The sequence below is a fragment of the Falco peregrinus genome, chromosome 10 (genome assembly GCF_023634155.1).
Source record: "Falco peregrinus isolate bFalPer1 chromosome 10, bFalPer1.pri, whole genome shotgun sequence".
NCBI lineage: Eukaryota > Metazoa > Chordata > Aves > Falconiformes > Falconidae > Falco > Falco peregrinus.
The window spans coordinates 9,232,613-9,252,730 of NC_073730.1; the positions used below are offsets into that span (position 1 = coordinate 9,232,613).

A 20,118-nucleotide genomic window follows, 5' to 3' on the forward strand; every position below is an offset into this window, starting at 1 on the left:
GTTTGCCATTTGCTGCTTAGTTTCTGCAAAAATGCCAGGATGCTGAGCATAGGTGTTCCAAACTCATGTGATTCTGTTAATTCTCACATTTTGGGTACATGCCTTTGAACCAGACACGAGCTCTCGCCCAGCTCGATCCTCAACTCTGGATCTTCTACTGCTTTTGTTCCTAAACCCATAAATTTCAGAAACACATACGCACACCCTCGCCCCACATAAAAAAAAAATGTGGGCGGAGGGTGTGCATATGTATTTCTGAAATTGCCTCATCATTTCTGTACTCCCCAGTGCAAGTGTTGCTCAGCCTGGGTTAACAAGACCAACAGTGCTGAGGATCAAAAGCTACATTTCAAGTAATTTATCTGGCATTGTGTCTGAAACAGGAAAGAGGACAGCTCATTCAGAGGCATCATAAACACCTATGCACAGACTATCTATCGTGGGTTTAATTGCCTCCTGCCTTGCATATGAAAACGTGCATGCAAATTTGGTGGCTTTAGACATGTACTGTCAGAGCCCCTGCTCTCCATCCTAGAGGAAATCTTCCTGGCCTTTGGCACCCTGATGCATTGCAGGCTTGCTGCACACACCCAGCAGCTGCCAAAATTTGCTGTGTTGATCCAAATTATTTTGGTAGCTCTTCCACAGGGAGCCTAAAGCTGGAGTCTCTTGGGGGTTTTCCTCAACCCTTCGCAGTCATCATGCCATTCCAGTGATGGGGCAAGCCGGCAGGCTGAGGTGGCTTTGAGGGCTTTGTGAGCCTGTTGGCGCTCTGCAGCAGAGCCTGGTTACTTAGTAGTTTTCCAAAGAAATGCCTCTTGGTGGCAGATAAAGCAATGTTATTCCAGCCAGGACTGAAGGAAACCAGAGTTAACCAGTAGCATGGCTTGCTGGGTTGTTTGGGGTTTTTTTGACAACAATCCAGTCTCCCTTACATTAGGCTATCATTTCTGGGCTTTCCCAGCCTGGGGAGCTGTGTGTTTTAAAACCTTGGCTAAAGTGTGTTGGCCACAGTCAAGGCTGAATCCTGCAGCCTCATTGCTGTACCAGGTCTCAGATGCAGCTCGGAGCCCAGCCTGCCACTGTCCCCGTGCTGCTGTGCTCCAGCCACTGGGATGGGACAAAGAGCATCCTCACCGCTGACCACAGCCTGTGGGGAGAACCCTGTGTGTGGGAGCCCCGAGGTGGGGGCCCCTGCTCAAGGTCTGGCAGCCCTTGCTGGCACCCTCCTCGACAGAGTTCCCATTTTCTGGGAAAGTGCTTTTGCCTCCTCAAAAGGAGGAATTGGAGACCTGTATAGGAACGTTTAACTTCTCAGAAAAACAGTGAAACAACCAACTGAACAGTTTGTAAACATCTAGAAGGAAAAAGGAAACGAGCAGCCACCAGTGTGGGTTTCCAAGAACAAAACTTAATGTTGTCTTGTGGGGCAAGGAAGCCTCTTGGGCAGAGGAATAGCTGTGGGCATTCACGGTGCCGTCAGTGATAGTGCTGACTCTCTCTTTCATGAAGCTTTTTCATGAAGCATGTTCTGTATGAAACTGCTGCTCAGCAGAAGTGGAGCTGGTTGAGTGATTATTGATGGTTTGTTGTCAAAGCAGAAGGACATCAAAATGGAAGGACATCTGACTGGAAGGACAGCAGAATGGAGGGACATGCTTTATTCTCCTGGACCTGCTGTTCTGCAATGTGCTTGGCGATTCTTTGGGGATCCTCTGGGCCCTCTGGCAAGCCGAGCAGGAACGGGGACATGCTCACAGGTGAGATCTGACCTCTCGGTTCTTGCTGGTGGTCTTTGTCTGTAATTCAAAGGTTTGGCCTCCACTTGGAATAAATTACTGACTAGGGGAACAGCGCTGCTGCTGCAATTGTGCATTGCTGCAGCCAAGTAATACAACTTACTGTTGCGTGCGACTGCATACGTTCCACCGAGGCTGCCTTTGCCTCAAGAATAACCAGTCATGTGGTTTGATTTAGTAAACCAGTGGGAAATAGCAAAGGAAGCATTGCAGTTTTATAGGAGGCAGGGAAAAGCAGTGTTACAAAGGCAAGATTTTTCATCCAGGTCCTGCTGCTCAGCATGTGCCCCAGCTATTGCCGTTTAATGTTTCTGTCCAGAAATAAAGTATTTTGTAAATAAGCCAGGTATATTTATCAAAGTCAAGGAACTTTGCCTAAAAAGTTTATGGATTCCTGCTCCAGTGTCCCTGAACTATGCGAACTATCCCTCACCCTTGATTTCACTTCCATGTGGCCTTTTCTTGCCCCTTGCTTATAGGCACTCCTTGGCTGACGTGTGTCAAGGATTTCTGCCAGCAGAGGCACTGAGCCAGTGGAGAGGAGTTTATATTAGTCAGGCTATTTTTGGCAGTGTAAAGTAGAGAAGGAAATTGTGAAAATGCTGTGAAATCACTAGCAAAAATATTGACAGGATTTTGTGAGGAGATCCCAAAAAAGGAGCATCACCATTGGGGTAAATCCCACCGTACCTCACCCCAGAGTGCTGCACTGGGATTTTTCCAAGTAAGCTGCTTTATGGGAGCACTGGGCTGAGTGGCACATGGATTCTCCAGGGCACGCCTCCAGAAGCTTGCTGGTTCCTCACTGCTGTGTGCAGGGTTGTGTTCCCTGGCTGTCACAGTCCTCAGGCCAAGATAAGACTTTTTTCCAAGAGGATGTGGTGCTGAGCTCTGGCTACACCAAGCACAGCAAAGTCGGGCTTTAGGACTTCCCTCTCTGGTGGCTTTTCTTGGTGCTTAGGGACTGCAGTGTGCTCAGCATCCCAGGACAGGCTGGGTGGCATCTGTAAGCAGGTACAGTGACTGGGGAAGAGCTACATATTTAAAAGCAGCTTTTAACAGCAGCGTTGTGACATTCAGCGCAGCCCTCCGAGCAAGCCAAAGGTGACATTCCCTTCGCTAGCAGCCACCGCATTTCACACCATACTTGATAGGTTTCTCAACATCAGCTGCTGCTCCCTTTTTGACGTGACAGAAGAGTTTCCATTGACGGCGGTAATCTTTGCCCTCAGTATTATCTCTTTCCAGCGAGCCCTTGAGGACTGCGCTCTTCTGTTCCTCACAGTGGACCTCATTTACCGCAGTATCAGCTGAGTGGGCAGGGGCTAAGTGTTCACTGTGACACCCTTAAAAGGTCAAGGTGAACTCAGTCATACCAATCTCCCTTCCTTTTCCTCAGTAGCTGTTTCAGTCAGAAATCCCACTGTACCATACCATCATATCATAAGATATCAGGAGTGAAAATCAATTATATCTTTTGCCATTTTTTTGGTAAAGAGAAATGGTAAACTATGGGGAAAAAAATAAACTCCAGCTGACATTCAGAAATGCAGCTGGTATTGCAGAGCTCCCCGGCTCAGCCAGTTCCATTCCCAAGTCATTCCTGTGATGTTAGAAACCCGCAGGATGGATGCGAAGGTGGTGATGATCCAGACACAACCCTGCTCAGGGTGAAGGAAGTGGTTTCTCTTGCCTATCCAGCACTGTAATCATTGACCTGTCTGCTTCTCTTCATCACCCTGTGGGAGTATTTATGGCCAACAAAAATGCTTCCAAAGTCATGCTTCCCGAAAACAAGGATTTGTTGCAGCTCTGGATTCTTCCTATGGGTCTCTCACTTGTTCACTTCTTCTAAACATGCTGATAGGAATTGTGAGCAGGGTTTTGGGGAAGATTTGCAGGCAGAGGTACTACCTTGTATTAGCTCCCTTAAATAGCTGGAGTGAAGCATGAGTGGATGGGTGATGGGCAAGCAGAGACTGCAGGAAGGAGAGCAGGGGGTTAAGAGCTGGTGACATTTCTAGAACAGGGACAGGCTGCAGATTCCAACAGCTCTGCAAACCCCAGCCTCTGCCATGTGTCTCTCCATCTTGGGGTGACTTGTGCTTTTTAATCAGTGGTGATAGCCTTACATTTACTTCGAACTATTGCATTAAAGAGGTGGAGAAGGGTTAGACATCATTCCTGCCCCAGCCAAGGCCAGCAAGAAAGACCCACATGCAGTACCATTTCCTGCTTGATTAATCACTTCATCCCTCTGTAGATGTTTTCTTGGAATGCCACGCTCATCTTTTTCTAACGAGGATGCATGTCATACCGCTTCACCCGCCTCTCATCATCAGCTGTGTCAGAAAAGACTTATCCATGAGTTATGGAACTCCAGAGACTGAATCAAGAGCTGGTGTCAACAAAAGCGTGTTGACCAGCATGATGTTTCATAGCATCTCCCTCATGGACAACATGAACTCTTTCCTTTTCTTGCTTTCTGAACATTGTTTTCTTATTTTTAACACAGCTGTCAGGTTAAACTTCTGGCTAAAGTGCTTCCTTCACTGCTTCTCAAACACTTCTGAAAGAGCTCTTTAACTTTCCATTCACAGTCATTTAATTATTTTTCTTTCCACCTGGTCAGTTTTGCTTGTGATTTCCCCTAATTTATATTAGTCCTTCTGAAACATCTAATAACTGTATTACTGGCTGGGGCTGTCCTTTGCTCATACTGACTATGGTCAGATTGTGGCCACTACTCTTTAAGCTCTGACCACTTCTTCAGCAATCAAATCATGTCGATTCACTGTAAAGAGCACCAAATATACCACTAGCATCCAGCTTAACAGTTTCTATATTAGGAAATGTGCATCTGAAACCTTTGGAAATTCTCCTGATGCTCACCCTGGTGATGCAGGAGTCCTGATAAGAGATCTTCCCCACAGCATCACTGTTTCCTTCTCAAGATCCCACAGGAGGGAGGGTGCTGGGAGCTGGTGCCCACCTCTGCTTTAACATGGCAGACAACCCGCTTTCAGATTTCTCAGTTTTTTTTCTTTATTCCTTTTATTTACAAAAGACTGAACTGTCCAGATGAGACGCAGCTTGAATGAATGGTTGAAAAGTTTGTATTACAACAGGGCTTCCACAGGCTTAATCTTTTACTTTTGGGTGAGGTGACAAAAGGTCCGTATCCCCCAGAAACCAAGCAGTTGCCCACAGCAGATAGTCCTTGAGGCTTCCAGGCTCATCTCATGCCAATTTCACCATCTTTGTGACATAAGCCAGGAACACGGCTGGGGCAGGAAATATTTCCCAGCTGCTGTATAATTCTCCTACCAATATAAAACAAGCAGCCGGGCCCCACTTGCCCAGGGCTGTGTCAGTGCGGGCAGGAGGCCACGTGCACTCACCGGAGCAGCCCACGGGTGCTGTGGACAGGGGCACCCACAGCCATCGCGTGGCCACGTATTTCAGTGCGTGCAGGGGCTCTACAGATGAGTGCGTCCAGCCCCTCCGCAGCACCAGTTCAGAGGGCTGCGAGGCAGCATTGAGAGCCTCAAATGACTAATCCCAGCTGGAGGTTTTCTCTGTATTACACACAGCAGCACTCGTGCTCCTGCAAGGCTTTAAAGCGGGGGACAGCGCAAAGGCTGCGATCACAGTCAGAGCCCCCAGAGACTCTGGCTCCCTGCCCTTCCCACGCAGCCGTCACGCTGCCAGCCCCAGGGGACACAGGCAGACGCACAAGGCGTGTGGCAGCACAAAACCCGGGGGGCCAAGCAGGCAGCCCCTCATGACGATATCGGCAGTTGACCCACGTTTGTTTCCTTCTTTACCTGCCACTTTCACCAGTCCTTAAGCAAAATACAAACAGCGCTGTCTAATTTCTCCCATAAAGACACGAACACAGCTGGGCTTCAGGGGAGTGTTTGGGGCCCCCTTGCCTGCAGCCAGCCCCCCACCACCCCCCCAGGAGGGCTTGAGAGGGGCCACCTCTCTGCAGGCAGGCAAGCAGGTGTGGGTTCACACCAGCCTCTCACTGGGGAAGCCTGTGCTGAGGTTGGTTTGTGTTCAGGTTTGCCAGATCTGGCAGCCCAACAGAGGTCAGGCTGCAGCGGCTCTGAGTCCCTGCGTCCGGCCAGCAACGAAGCGGAGTCTGCATCCACACGGAATGTATACACACACACCCCCCGTACATATGTGTATATAGTTATATAGGCACATACACATGTAGTCAGCCAAGTAAACCAGCACAGGCAGAAAATGCACAGCCCTCACACAGACAGCACCAGTGGCCTCATCCTGTTCCCCTCTCTGGCTAATCAGGATGAAAACTCATTAGCAGAGAATATATACATACAATGTAATTCATTCAGCTGCTGATCTCAGACATACAGTCTCTCCAGTTTATTTTCCTGAGCCTTTTATCCTAGTTTCCAGCTGGTCTGGCTTGCTAGCGATCTCAAGCACCAAGACACCCACCTGCGCACCAGTCTCTCTGGCTGCTGCCATCCCAGCACACTGGCTGCTGGGCCCCATGCTGTCCCTCCCGTCACTGGCACTCCCACCTCCATGCACACCGGGCAGAGCCCCTCGCCAGGAAAACAGCTAAAAAGAGTTTAATAAGCAGACAGGACACACCGCAGCAATCAGGCGCAGGGCATGGCGAGACAGGCATCCAAGCAGTCCCATTCGTCCCCTTTTCCCGCACTGGTTCCTCCCCAAACCACCTTGATCCCTCCCTTTCCCCGTTTGCTCCTTCCCCACACAACCCACAGTAAGTCCTGTACAACATCAGAAGGCTTTTCCCAACATCCCATAATGAGCCCCATGTGCCTTTGGGCAACCACCCTGTGCTGGGCAGACAGGCAGAGTTTGCTGGTTCCTCACCAAGGCAGATGCAGTAACCCAGGGGGTGCATGACCACCTGTGCCCCCCCCAGCAGCATCCTGTCCCCCGCGATGTCACCAGAGCTCGCTTGTTAAACAGATGCTTGGAGCATCAGTTGCTTTTTGGTTTCTTTTGGATAGCTACAACCCTCTGGACAGGCTCCCACACTGACATTAACAACTGTAAAATATTTTAATTGCAAGACTGCAAAACCCGTAAGTTATAGCTCAGGGATTTGGTGACATCTTTTTCATGTTAAAATCATCCTTCCTTATCCAGTGTTTAGGGATTGTTTGCTTTTTTTTTTTAGCATATGCAGGTATTTTAGAGCCTTTTAAGGAGTGGTATTTTTTTTCAGTTGCATCTTCAGTACACATGCAACAGATAACTCAGGTCTGAACAAGGAAGAAAGTTTATTCCCCGACACTGCTTTTCCCTGCCAACATGCTCAGCTCCCTTCAAGACTGGGGATGGGGGAAAGGGCCCAGGTTACCTTGGGTTTTTTTACATCACTTCTTCTCCTTTCATGTTGCCTGCCCTGGGCTGGGAGGAAGCTGCAGCGGCCAGATCCACCAGCTCATGTGGAAACACCCCACGGTGTCGGGGCATGGCTGCTGGGGCTCGCCTGCATCCCACCCACAGCACCCCAAGGGCTGCCCCAGCTCTGCTCTGGGCAACCCCCCAGGCAGAGGCAGCCCCAGCCCTGCTGCCTTTATAGCTGGGAAGAGCCTCAGCTGGCCCCAGGGACGCTGCCCTGGGGTGTAACGAGCTGAGCCTGGCTCCAGCCTCTGCAGCCCTTCCCTGCTGGTCCACCTCCTAACGCTCTGTCCCAGCCCACAACAATCCAAACCTGAATCCAGCCGTTCTGTGTTGGGGAGGTTATTATCTCTTTGATCCTCTTCCCTACCAAAAAAAAAAAAAAAGTTTGCACACACACACAGAAAAAAGACTTCAGAAGGAAAAAAAAAAAAAAGAAGGGAAAAAAAAGTTTGCCTCTAATTTTCCGTCCCAGTTCTGAGTCACTTTTAGTGCCAATAATAATAAATCTGTTTTTTCCTCCGGGAAAGGCTTTCTGTGCCACAACTCCCCAGGGGATGCAGAGAGGGCCACAGGTGGTGGTAGCACTGCCTGCCTCGCTGCCCCGGGTCAGCAGCCCTGGGGAGGGGGTCAGCATGTCCTGCTGCCGCGGGGCTCCCGGGGCTGCCTGGGGTGGGTCCCATGGAGGGGCAGCCGCCAGATAAGACACACCAAGCAATGACTTGCAAGCAGCGAACACGTCTGAACTTGCTTAACGTGTCTGAACTGGGGTTCAGCACCCAGCCAGGTCCCTGCAGTAACTTACCCCTAGCCCGGCTCCTTTCCCCACCACCCAGCCTGTGCCTTCGGCTCGCACCAGCTCTCCCACCCATCAACTGGGCGAGAGCCACCAGCAACCTCCCTCGCTGTGGCCAGAGCAAGAGAAATCAAGTTTTCCCTTTGGACTGCAGCACGGGGAACAGGGCTGGGCTGGCGTGCCATGGATGTGAGCAAGAGCCATCCCATTCCACTGGCCCTGTCTAGGGGCACTCACCTCTTGCCCCTGCTCCCCTTGCCTACGTGGGGCAGGGAGTGACCCTCGGGAGAAGCACCTTTTTCTCCCCAGGCAGCGTCAGTGCCAACCACAGCGCAGGATGTCTCTCACTCACTGTCTTCCCCGTGACTCAACTAGGTCAACCGAAGGCAGGCAGTGAGCGAGCAAGGAGGCAGTCGTGGTGGCAGCAGGGTTTTTTCTTCTCTTAACGCCACAGGCCCTCATCAACCTCAGACATCGTTCCAGCGCAGGCGGGATCAACGGGAAATCTGTTCCCACTTAGGTCCGCTCTGGCACATACCCTTGCCAACTCCCCATGGGCACCGAAACCTGCGTGAGCTGCGATGGGACCCAGCCCCATCGGCTTGCCAGGCTGGGGCACTTGGCCAGGTAGGCTGGGACAGCGGGGAAAGCAGGCCACTGCCTCCAGGCTGGTGGCCCATCCTGCTTGGGTGGTGGAGGACGGAGGTACCTGTCAGAGACCTAGATACAAGGTACCTTCAAATCTCAAACAGTTTGTGCTGTGCTTTGCCAGATTTCATGCCCACTTTCCCATCTTTCAGGCAAAGTTTCTCCCAGTCATTTTTCTACTTCCTCCACTAATTTCTCTGTGGTTGTTACTCTTGCCCTAGCACTATAGTTGCGCTAATTGATAAATAATATTTGTGGTTATGACTCATCAGTTGCACCATTACTGTCTACAAAATCAGTGTAGATCTGGGTAGAGATGCTTGTTAGTGCTGGAAAATAAAGCCCCCGTAGCTTTATGTAGCACCCACACTCGTCTCAAGGTTGTGACACACCAGCCCTGCCCCATGGGCCCCCTTCTCCCACGGTGACACTGAGTGCAGGGGGGACTGTTTCAAAACAACTGTTCCTGAGGCACTTCATTAGGCCAGCAGGAGCATTTGAAGAGCTGTCTTTTGATCCACTTTCCAGCAATTACTTGTTATGGGTTTGTTGCAGTTTAACTGCAAAGAAACCAGCATTTTTGCTGGAAAAAGACTTTTGGTATTTGGTGGCTGAAGAAAAAAAAAAAAAAAGAAAAAAAAATCCCAGAGAAGTTCAGCTGATAACGTGGTGGAGTCATCTGCGTAGTGCTAGGAGCGGGCGCAGTCATGTCTCTCCACCCAGCGATATCATCAATACTGCTATGACTTGTGCAGAATATAGGATGGAAAAAACGAAAGTGCTCAAATCAGCTGGAAATTTTCAGGTGGAGTGTGTGTCTGCAGGCAGCGCTGCTGCCTGCCGGGAGCCCACCACGACTGGCAGCCCCAGCCATACAATGGCCCCTGTCCGGGAGCCACACTTGGGTGCAAAAACTCCCCCAGCATCCAAAGAGAGCCCCAACCCCGACACAGTGACCCTGGGATGGGGAAAGCAGAAGTGCAGAGGCTGCTCCAGCCTCCGAAATGGAGGTGGCTGGTTCTCCCTCAGCCTTGTGTCCTGCTGAAACGGGGACCAGGGGTACGTGGGGCTGCCTGAGAGGCAGATGCAAGGCAGGAGCCATACCAGCCTCTGGCTAACTCCAGTTGCAGGTATTTAAATAAACACTCCTGTGCAGCGGTCCCCTTACCTTCTCGCTGATATTACTGACTTAGACACACAGTAGGAGCCTGGGAGCCCCTATGCCTGATGTCCCAAGCTTGGGGCAGCGTTGGTCCCTAAGGAATACACCCCAGAGCTAGTGGGTGCTGGCTGGTCCCTGTTGTCTCAGCATGGAGTCCCTCAGGCTGGGGAGGGGGTGTTTGATGCTGGGCATTGTGGGCAGGTGGCACTTCTCCACTCCGTGTAGAGCCCTGTGTAGGCTTTTAATAATACGGTAGGTAAGTAGTCAAACGTGGGGTAAAAATGCACTACTTATGGCTGTGATTCTCCCAGGGTCAAAGCAATCCAACGCTTGCATCCCCAAGACATTTTTGTAACTCTACTAGACATCTTTAAAGCTGAGAAACCAAAACCCCAGATGTCGGAGACTGGCAGGCTCCTGGGGCACCCAGTCCTTGGGAGGAGCGCTGCCTGCAGAGCAGGGACACAGCCTTGTCCCCCGGCTTCCATCCTTCCCTCACTGCAGGAGTCGCTTGAGGGCAGCTTCAAAGCTTAGTTAGAAACTCTAGCACTGCTCCAAGACCCCAGAAAGGAGCCAAGCAGCTGAGTCGTGTGTCCATGCCTAGCTGGAGCATCAGATGTCCACCGGCCTGGGAGAATCAGAGAGCTGAGAGCACCCAAGCTGCAGCTCTCTGGCACCACAGGCAGCTGGTGTGCCCCAAATCACAAATTGCTTGGGCAGACGCTATTTTTGAGCAGTTCTTGCTTTTGCGGGGAATGATGGTCCCTCTGTCTCCATGCTGCATTTGTCGAGAGCTGTAGAGAGGAAAGCAAGCTGGTTTCCTAGATGGGTAGTTTTGCCAGACCGATTGGAAGCAGGGAGGAATTTCCCTGGAGCCATAATGCAGTGATGCCCCCAAAAGCAAAGCAGAGGCAGCCGTGGCAGGGGAAGGCACTGGAGCGAGCCTCGCAAACTGCCTCCCGCCCCTCTCGCCACGAGCCAGCAGCACGGCACCGCCGAGCCTGCTCTGCCCGCTGCCTGCCTCCCCTTCTCCTCTCCACCTAGACAGATTTTCGTGCTTCTTTTAGACCTCTTCTCAAGCTGACGTCTTCTGGGCTGAAAAAAAAAAAAATCTCTTGGCAATTCTCTGACTGTCAGTTAATCCAGCGGATGATTAGGTTAAGCAAACTTAATCACTGCTAAATGCTGCAAAGCATCACCCACGGTTGAGAAACCTTGGCCACGGGAGGGCTGGGTCCTTGCTGGGCTGCCTGCCCGTGTCCTTCCCCTGGCTCAAAATCAGCCCCAGCACAAGCTGCTAAATATAGGATCCTGTTCTCAGCTCGCCTTCTGGTGACTGCCTCATCCACGGGGTGTGATTTGCTCCAAGAGGCCATGTGAGAGGAGTGGAGGGAATAAAGTTAATAAATCAGCTTTCAGTCTACTGGGAGCAGGGAAGCTAATGGATGGGAGCTACCATTTATGAAGTCAGCTCACTTATAGCAGATCTCCGCAGTGAGTAATGGTTTAAGTCCCTAAGTGACGGATGTTTCATCGCTCTCTGGTGCTTAACATATTGCTATCACTTGGCGTTAGGCCACACGGCCTGATCGGTGCCGACTCCAAGAGAAATGAGTTTGCATTTCTCAGATTTCCTGTGGGTTCCTGCAACATTAATTCCTTTGAGTTACTGGATCTGAAGTTTGTCTGAGACTCACACCCTCATTTACAGCATGCAATTTGTCCAAAAGAGGATAAACCACAGGAAATGAGTGCACAGAGAGGCGGTGGCGGGATGGCAACTGCTCTATCATGCATCTGCCTGGTGAGGTCTGCTATGGACCATGCTCATGGAGGTCAGGTCAGCGAAGGTGCCCCGAGTGCAGCCCAGGGTAAGTACCCCTTCCCACGCACACCCCGTGTTCCGGGAAACAGCGTCTTGTTCCTGTGTCAGCGGTAACTATTTGCACGTGGTGCAAAGCCCCAACCAGCAGTGAGGGGCTGGGGACCACACCGTACTGTCGTGCTGAAATCGTGCCTCTCGTCAGGCTTTTACATGGGTTTCTTTTCTTTCTCTATTTGACAAGATCCTCCCCACCATAAAGTACACCTTGTCTTTGGACCTGTCTATGGGAGTCAAGACAACGAGCCATTAAGAGCTTTTATATGTGTGGGGGTTGGAAAATAAAGGAATTAATTTGCAACCACATCAGCTGCGGTGCGTAGCTTGTACCTTGGGGCAGGCAGTGGTCTCAGGCTGTGAGATGGGGACGTGGACTGGAGCTGGTCTCACTTTCATCCCACCTCAGCAGCGTGCTGCCCGCAACAGTGCCAGCCCAGGGCTCCAGCCCCCCTGGCTGGGTGCAGGACACCTGAAGAAGCTTTCAGCTGCCCAGAGCATCCCCTTTTCAGACCATTTCGCCCCAGGCATCCCCACCGTCACTTCCAGCTCTGCCTGCACACAGATGCAGTGAGGTCCTGGTGGGCTGCATTTAATCCTGTGCTCCAGAGATGGGCTGTGGGAGTGGGCCAGGAGGAATCCCCTGGTTATCTCACTGCAATGTGCACCACGGCTTCGTCAGGCTTTGATGGAGTGTTGCCCACTGTGCGTGGCTGTCCAGGGGCTGCGCAAGTGCCCATCGGGGGCTGGCCATGGCCTCAGCTGGGCTGGCCGGGGGCTACAGCGATGGATCTCCTCTGCTCCGCAGTTCTCCGACTCGTGGGGCTGAGTCTGAACCAAAGCATTCACTACAGAAGGAAGCACACCAAGATCGAGAGCTCATTTACCCAGACGCCACTGAGTCCCCTGTTTTTTCATGGAGACATAATTCACTGGCCCCAGCCCATGACAAGCGGAAAAGCAGCATCCTCGTGCCCAGTGAAAGCCCAGACCCCCTCCCAAGGTGCGTTCTTAGCAGGAGGCCAGTGGGGACCACAACACACCAAGGACACGCATCAGCCTTTGTGCTTGAAGTGCAATGGGCTTCTGCCTGGTGACCCCAGGAAGGAATTAGGCTGTAGATGAGGTGCTTTAACAGAAAACTCACTTCTGAAGTGAGCAGAAAACCACAGATAAGGATGGTGCAAAGATGTGGCTAAACTGCCAAGGAATTCCCCTGACGGAGCAAGCCGTGGCAGCAACCCCAGCCTTCGCCAATCTCCCCAGTGTCCCCCAGCCTCAGCCTCTGCCATCGCCATGCAGTCACCACGGATTAGCCAAGGTGCCAAGGGATTTCTGAAAGGCCCAGAGCAGTGCATGGAGACGCGGAGCCTCCTGCAGCGGCGCACCACGGGCTGGGCCTGCATCTGGCACACAGCACCACGGCCACCTGCTTGCACAGAATTGGTGATGGTCCCACAGCACCCACCTGGCAAGCTGTGCACGATGGAGAGGGGACATGGGCACCCAGTGCCCAGCCACATGCCGGCATCCACAGGAGCTGGGAGGAGACATAATGTAGCATCAGCATCCGGGCAGCTGCTTCTTGGCAGTTACGCTCAGCCTGAATAATGCGGTGTTTCTCCAGCTGTTAGGTGAAGGTGATGGAGTGGCTGCTTGCGTGGTGTCCTTCCCTCTCCCTTTGCGGCCAGCTGTGGTGCATGTTTGGTTTGGGCTGGGCTCCCTGCAGCTTCCCTGGTCCCTGGGGCTCTGGATTCGTCAGTGATGCCAAATGGGACTGCTACACCCCTCCCCACGCTTTTTTGGGTCGATGCAGCTCCAAAGCTGCCCAGCTGCCAGGAGCCCCGGGGACCGCAGCTGTGAGCAAGGGCAGCACTGGCCCTGCTGAGCCCTGCGGCTTTGGTTAACACACCTGCTCCAGAGGGACAGGCTGAGCCCCATCCCCAGCTGTGCCACGGGACAGCTGCTGCCCCTCGGCTCCCTGTGAGCCCCCCAGGAGTCAGGGAGCCTGCCTGCAGCCTTTTCCTGCACAGCTGCAGCAGGTGCAGTTCTCCCTGCTCACCGGGCCCCTTCCCAGCCACGTTGTAACGCTGGATTTCTCCAGATTTCCAACAAGCCTGGGAGCAGCAAGCCCGCTGTAGCAGGCAGCGCCGTTACCGTGGCTCGAGGGAGCAGACATGCCTCAGACCTGCCGCCATGCTCTGCTCTTTAAAAGAAATCCTTAGTGTTTCTCTTCCTCCCCAGTTTCGGTTTGAAAAGCAGCTGCAGCTCCTCTCGCCTGTGACACCCGCAGGAAGCATGGCCATGTGGCCAGGCACGCTCGTGGCCCTGGTGCCTGGCTCGCAGGCGTGGGGCGCGCGGTGCCCTCGCTGCCCAGCCACGGGCAGCCTGGCCCTGCTGCACCGATGTCAGCCCAGCAGAGAGGGGAGCATGAGACTGAGACACACTCCCACAGAGACAGGGAATTTAGTTCTTACAAAGAACTGCGATGGCCAGAGTCATCCCAGCCGCTTTAGCTCAGCCTCTGGCTAGGGACCACTTTTTTCCCTGTGGTTGCTGTCTTCAGAAAATATTAACAAATAAACCATCAAAAGCCCAGCAAGCAGAAGACATGAGTAACAGTCTTTGAGCTTCCTCCCAAGTTCAAAACCAGAGCAATAAACTATTGCAGGAATAGAAATGAGACCCCCACAGCAAGTGAGCAGTTGCTGGGAGAACCAGACTGCTCCTCCATCACCTGAACATCCTAGTAGTACTTGAGTGGCCAGGCCCATGCTTTTATTTTTTACGTATTCCCTTTACTAGTAGCAAAAGCATTATCATCAAGTATCTGGGGCAGCAGAAGTGTTAGGGTCCCTCACTGTGATGCCAGCAAAGGCACCCATGGGAGCCATGCTCTGCTTGCTCCTCTCCTGCTCTCCAGCGATGGTCTCCGGACCATGGGGGACATGCTTCCACAGTGCTGGGTCCACGCCTGACCTGACACCCCTTGCCCGGACAGTGGGACCAAAGCCTTGGGGTAGATGACAAGAACCTCTCAGCTCACACCAGAAGCTTCAGACAGGGGAACCGGCAGCATATTCCCACAGCGCATGCAGAAACACGGCTGTGGTTAAGCACCAGCTCTGAGGTATTGCTCATTTGCATCGTGTGCTTTCCTCAGCCGCTTTGATGTCGCACATGAGGTTATGGTGCCTGGGGTGCCTGGAGCTCCTGTTCACCCCAGGAGGACAGGTATGCCCGTGCTACTTGCTGGCGAACATGACCGCCGCCATCTAGGCAGCCTGGTTGGCTGCAAGCTTGTCCCTGCTCCCTTCATCCCCACCGCGGCCACCTGAGCAGCAGCATGGCACCCAGGGGACCTGGCCCCACTTGCCCATGGTCACCTCCCCAGGAGTTGGTGAAGGCTTGGAGGGGCGCATGGGCCAGGAGGCTGCCTGCGCCTCTTTAGGCACTGGGGAGGCTGCTCCTGCCTGGGCTCATCTCTGCAAGCCGGCGGGCGTTCCTGTGGGCTACACGGTCAGTGCCACCCCTCAGCTGTCCCTGTCCCATCTGTCACAGCTTAACCCCAGCTGGCAACTAAGTGCCACGCAGCCACTCACTCACTCCCCCCTCACCTGGAGGGACGGGGAAGAGAACTGGAATGTAAAACTCGAAGGTTCAATAAAAACAACTTAATAATTTTAATAAAAACAAAATAACAACAACAATAATAATAGTAGTTCTAATGAAAAGGAGGGAGAGGGAGAGAAGAATGAAACCCGAAGGGAAGGGAGACAAGAGAACTGGTGAGGTGCGGTACAGCTGCTCACCACCACCGACCGATGCCTGAGCAACAACCGGCTGCCCCAGCCAACCCCCCCAGTTTCTATACTGAGCACAGCATCCCACGTATGGAATACCTCTGTGGCCAGTTCAGGTCAGCTGTTCTGGCTGTGTCCCCTTCCCAGTTTCCCATGCCCCTCCAGCCCTCCCACCAGCAAGCCCCGGGAAACCAGAAAGTCCCAAACCACACCATTCCCACACCCCACCGCAGCACTGCACCAGCCACCAAGAAGAAAATGATCCCAGCCGAATCCAGGACACCATCAAAGCTGGGAAGCTTGCAGAAGTTGCCTTCAGAGCTCACCCAGAGCGATGGCGAGGTGGGCTTGGGCTGCCCATGGGAAGCGGCAGCCACCAGCCGAGGGGCTCCTGGGGGGACTGCAGCACCAGGGCAAGGCAGGCCCGGGGGGGTGATGCCAGCAATGGTGCTGTCTCTCTGGGGCAAGAGAGATGCAGCTGACCTCGATGGCCCCCAGAGAGCCCCCAGACTGGGGGGTTGTGCCCTGGGGGGCACTACAAACACTGTAGTGGGACTATGTGCCAGCCAGCCCCACCATCTGCTTACTGGTATTTAAAGGTATGAGCTCCAGCTGGCTGTGGCTGCTCTGCATTAACAGCGCCCTTCAGCCCTGATTGTTTTTTTGGGCTGCAGAGGCAAAGGGTTTGTTTCAATGGGCTCAGCTGCGTGCAGAGGCCGGCACCCCCATGAGCACTGAGGTGGAGGAGGCCAGTTTAGATGACCCAGGACACAGGCTTGTTCCCTACGATGCCAAAGCTGCCACTGCATCCACCACTCGTGCGCACCGTCCTCGGGAATGGCAGTAGGCGGCTGGGGTGAGCCGCAGCACCCACAAACACGCGACAGCCCGCAGAGCCCAGCACCTTCAGGCGACAGCCAGCCCCCGGCAGGAGCACAGTGGCTGCTCACCGCCAGCAGCCAGGCTGTGCTCAGGTGATGTCTGTCTGTGCACACACGTGCTACAGGTGTTTGTCTTCACCTCTTCTGCAAGTTTTCCACCCGTGGGCGTCCTAAGGACTCAAATAATGCAAATCGCCCTGTTCCTGTCTGAGTGGGGTGAAGGGAGCTGGAGTCCGCAAAACCTCAGGGAAGCACGTGAGGCTGGAGGGTGACCCTGCCCCACCAGGCACCGACATGTCCCTCGGGCAGAGCCCACACCTGCTGCGCAAGGCTGGCACGAGGGATCTCATTTCAAGAAAAATCCCTCAAATTAAGCCCTGCATGTTGTGTTCCACTGGGCAGCTCCAGAAGAAAGGCAGGACAGCAGTTTGGGGTGGGCAGGGTGGTGATGGTGAAGCCCTGGCAGAGGCAATGGGCTTCTCAGCCATCCCCACAGGCTTCGGCGGGGGGTGGTTAAAATGCCAGGAAACCTCAGGAGCTGCTGCACAGCCACAGGCTGCTCCCCGCACCCACCCTGCTGTCCCCAAAGCCTCCTGGGGGTTGGGAGACCAGGTTCTACCATTCGTTCCCATCTGCTTCCCAGATTGGGCTTTTCCAACATCTTAATAATAAAAAAAAAAAAAAAAAAAAAAAAAGAAAGGAGGAGGGGGGGAATATTTTCACCCTCTTGTTCCCTCCCTTTCAGCCCTGGCTCCCAAGCTCCCCATGTTTTTCCCTCGGATACAAGGACGCTGAGGACTCCAGCATTGTACCAGCTGTTTTGGAAACAGGATGCTCTGGTAGGGCTCAGGCTCTGCCCGACTGCGTCAGCATCGCTGGCTTTTGCAGCCAGCAGGAGTGAAACTGAGAAAGCTGAAGTGGAGGGATAACGCAGCCAGCATACGAACAGCCCCGGGACGCACGGCTCAGCCAGGCACGGGGGCGTGGGGACAAGCGGCAGCACCCCTCACCCTTCAAAAGCGGGTCAGCGAAGGGAGCCGCACCTTGGCATGGCCCATGGTGGGGGGAGCACAAGCTGTCCCACGCGGGACCAAGCACCCATCCACACTGGCGAGAGCCCCCGGCCACAGGCAGAGGCGAGGCAGGGGCAGCTGGCAAGTGGCAGCATGGCCACCCGTAGCCAGCCCACGCTGCAGCATGCCACACAAGGCCCTGCTGCCCTAGGGGCTGCTTCTCGCTCTGTCGGTGCGTACAAGCTGGTTTTGGGCAGCAGAATCAATACACCAATACCTGTTTTTCACCCTAACAGATATTTTTGCCCCGTTTTTCAGCAATGCCAGTATCAGAGGTTTCTGAAGGGCAGCTGCTGCCACCCAGGGTGGCTCCCAGGGCTGCGTGCGGTGCCTGCAGCAGCTCTGGAGGGGACACCAAGCCAAGCTCAGCTCTGTGTCCCTGGCTCAGGGACACACACACACCCCTCGCCTCCCTCCTCTCCCAACACACGGTCCCGGCAGCACCAGGGGCACCATGCTGTGTGGTACCTGCTGCCTGGGACGGGGGTCCAGCCCCTGCACTCACACATCCCTCGCTCACAGGCTCCAGGGAATCCAGCTGAGATGCTTTGCGGGGGAGGAGGGATTCATACAGGTCAATCCCCAACACATGGGAAAGGAGAAAACCTGCTAATGCCCCCGCAACACAGACCCTCTGGTGCAAGCCATCAGCCACCTGCAAAACAGCAGGGCTGCACCTCCACGCAGCACTGCCAGGGCACGGCGCCACGCAGTCCTGCCTTGCTCCCCCCTTTTCCTATCTCCTGCACAGCAGAGTGGACGAGGACAGAGGGGAAGCTGGTGGATAAACATTATTCTGAAGCCATTTATTACAGAGTTATTCAGTAACTCTCATTATAAAAACCAGATTTGACAACTTGGAAAGACCTTCTGGTGAATATTTTGGAGAGGCCAGGGGCAGAGGCAAGAATAAAGCCTTGTGATAGCTTTCCTGGGGGGGAAACTACTTCAGTGAAAAAAAAAAAAAAAAGTTGCAGTGGAAAAACATCTGAAGTCTTTGCTTTTCCCTACAGCAACATAGACTACCCGCAACCATCAGTGTTTCATACAACGTTCCTATGAGCATTTCTAACGACAAAATAGCAATCCCTGAAAATCAAGCCTACAGTTCACGTTAGCGCACTGTGCCCACCTCCCGCAGCGCGCAGAGCAGCGCTGCCGATGGCTCTGCCAAAGCCCATCTGGAGCATCTGCTTCCGAGCAGATAAAACCAGCGGGGAGACTGTCCCCTGCAGCGCCTTTACTGCTGCAGCCCTGCCAACACGGGAACGCGGAGCCCTCAGAGGCGGCTTTTCCGTGATTACCCGTGGCAGGATGACAACTCCGAGAGCTGCTGGCAGAGACTGCTCAGCCGGGGCCTGACCACCTCCCGGGGCACGAGAGCAAGGCAGCCAGCCGCGTGCGGAGAGGGGAGGACAGAAGGAAAAGGAGCGGGGCTTTGCCCGCATGCCAGGACTTGGGCAGGAGCACTGCCTTCACGCTGCAAAACAAGGTCTAAAACCTTCAAAGGGTTTAAAAAGGTTACGGGCTGCTCCATGGCAAGGCCAGCAGCAGCCCTTCCTGCGAGACAAAGGCAACCCCAGCTCACGCCTTCTCTTTCTTCTTACCGAAGTGGAGTTTCAGAAGTGGTTGTCGTTGCACAGAAGCAGGTATCTGATTGTGGGAGCTTTGAAATTTAACAAAGGCAAAACAAAACCCACCGATATAAACTGGTTTCAGAAATTCAAATGGAAACAGTACTTTTTAATGATAACTAACAACACTCCCCCAGCAGGGCAGGCACTAAGCTGATGCCTGCCATCCTTCTGAGGGAGCTCTCTTCAGAGACTGCTCTTGCAGGGCTTACCCAGGCACAGGTCCAGATGCAGCAGAGCAATCTGCTTAGCACCCTCCCAGCTGGGCACCCAATCCTGCTCCCAGGCACAGCCCCCCAGCAGCTGGCTACACAGGGCGAGGACAAGGGCTGGACACGTGGCAAAGGGTTTGCTCGCAGGCTGTGCAATGGGAATGGCTCTGCTAGGTGCACCTGAGCTGGCATGGGGACCACCAACACCCACTGCAACAGCGGTTTCAAGTTCTTTTCCACACACCATACTCACTGCAGGGAGGTCAAAGCTCTGAACAGAGCCCCGGGAATTTTTTTGTCCCCGCTTAACGAGAGCCCAAGCCCAGGTCTCCAATACTCCTCCCAAGCGCCCTCAGCCTGAGGCTGCTCCGCAGTCATAAAACCCCTATCGGCCAGATGCTATCTGGAGACAAACTCATTTCCTGACAAGAAATGAATCAAATTCCACAAAAAACTTCACTTGAATGCACTTCTTGGTGAAAAATTATTTTCTTACACAAGTTTTCTGTCCAGTTATAACTCAATGCTGCCTCTGCCTTTTGTGATCTAGAAAAAAAAAAAAAGAAATTAATCATCTAATCAGGACGTTGGACCATAATCAAACTCAGGGCTGGAGGCAGGTTACAGCAGCAGCTCAATAGTGGCCAGCAACCTGTGCCTGACCCAGAAGAAATACACGTGGTGTTGCTGTCACTGCTACACCACCTCACCAGCAGCCCTGTCCGCGTGGGGTTGCCCAGGGCACTTAACAGGACTCCTCAGAAGATGCAGAGTCCTGGAGGCAGCTGAGGTGCCCTGATCTCAGCACAAACC

The 20,118-nt window shown here is 53.4% G+C and overlaps 1 protein-coding gene across 2 annotated transcripts in view; it reads right to left on the bottom strand.

The window, feature by feature from the left end:
* The window catches only part of TADA1 (transcriptional adaptor 1), a 40,651-nt gene that overhangs the window by 459 nt on the left and 20,074 nt on the right, over window positions 1–20,118 (bottom strand). The window contains exon 8 of one of the 2 annotated variants that reach the window (XM_055815860.1): window positions 17,823–19,851. The exons of the other annotated variant lie outside the window; for it this stretch is intronic. Coding sequence (XP_055671835.1) covers window positions 19,819–19,851 — 33 coding nt within the window. The 3' untranslated portion in view covers window positions 17,823–19,818. Of the gene's footprint in view, window positions 1–17,822; window positions 19,852–20,118 lie in introns of those variants that run through there. 2 annotated transcript variants of the gene reach the window in all.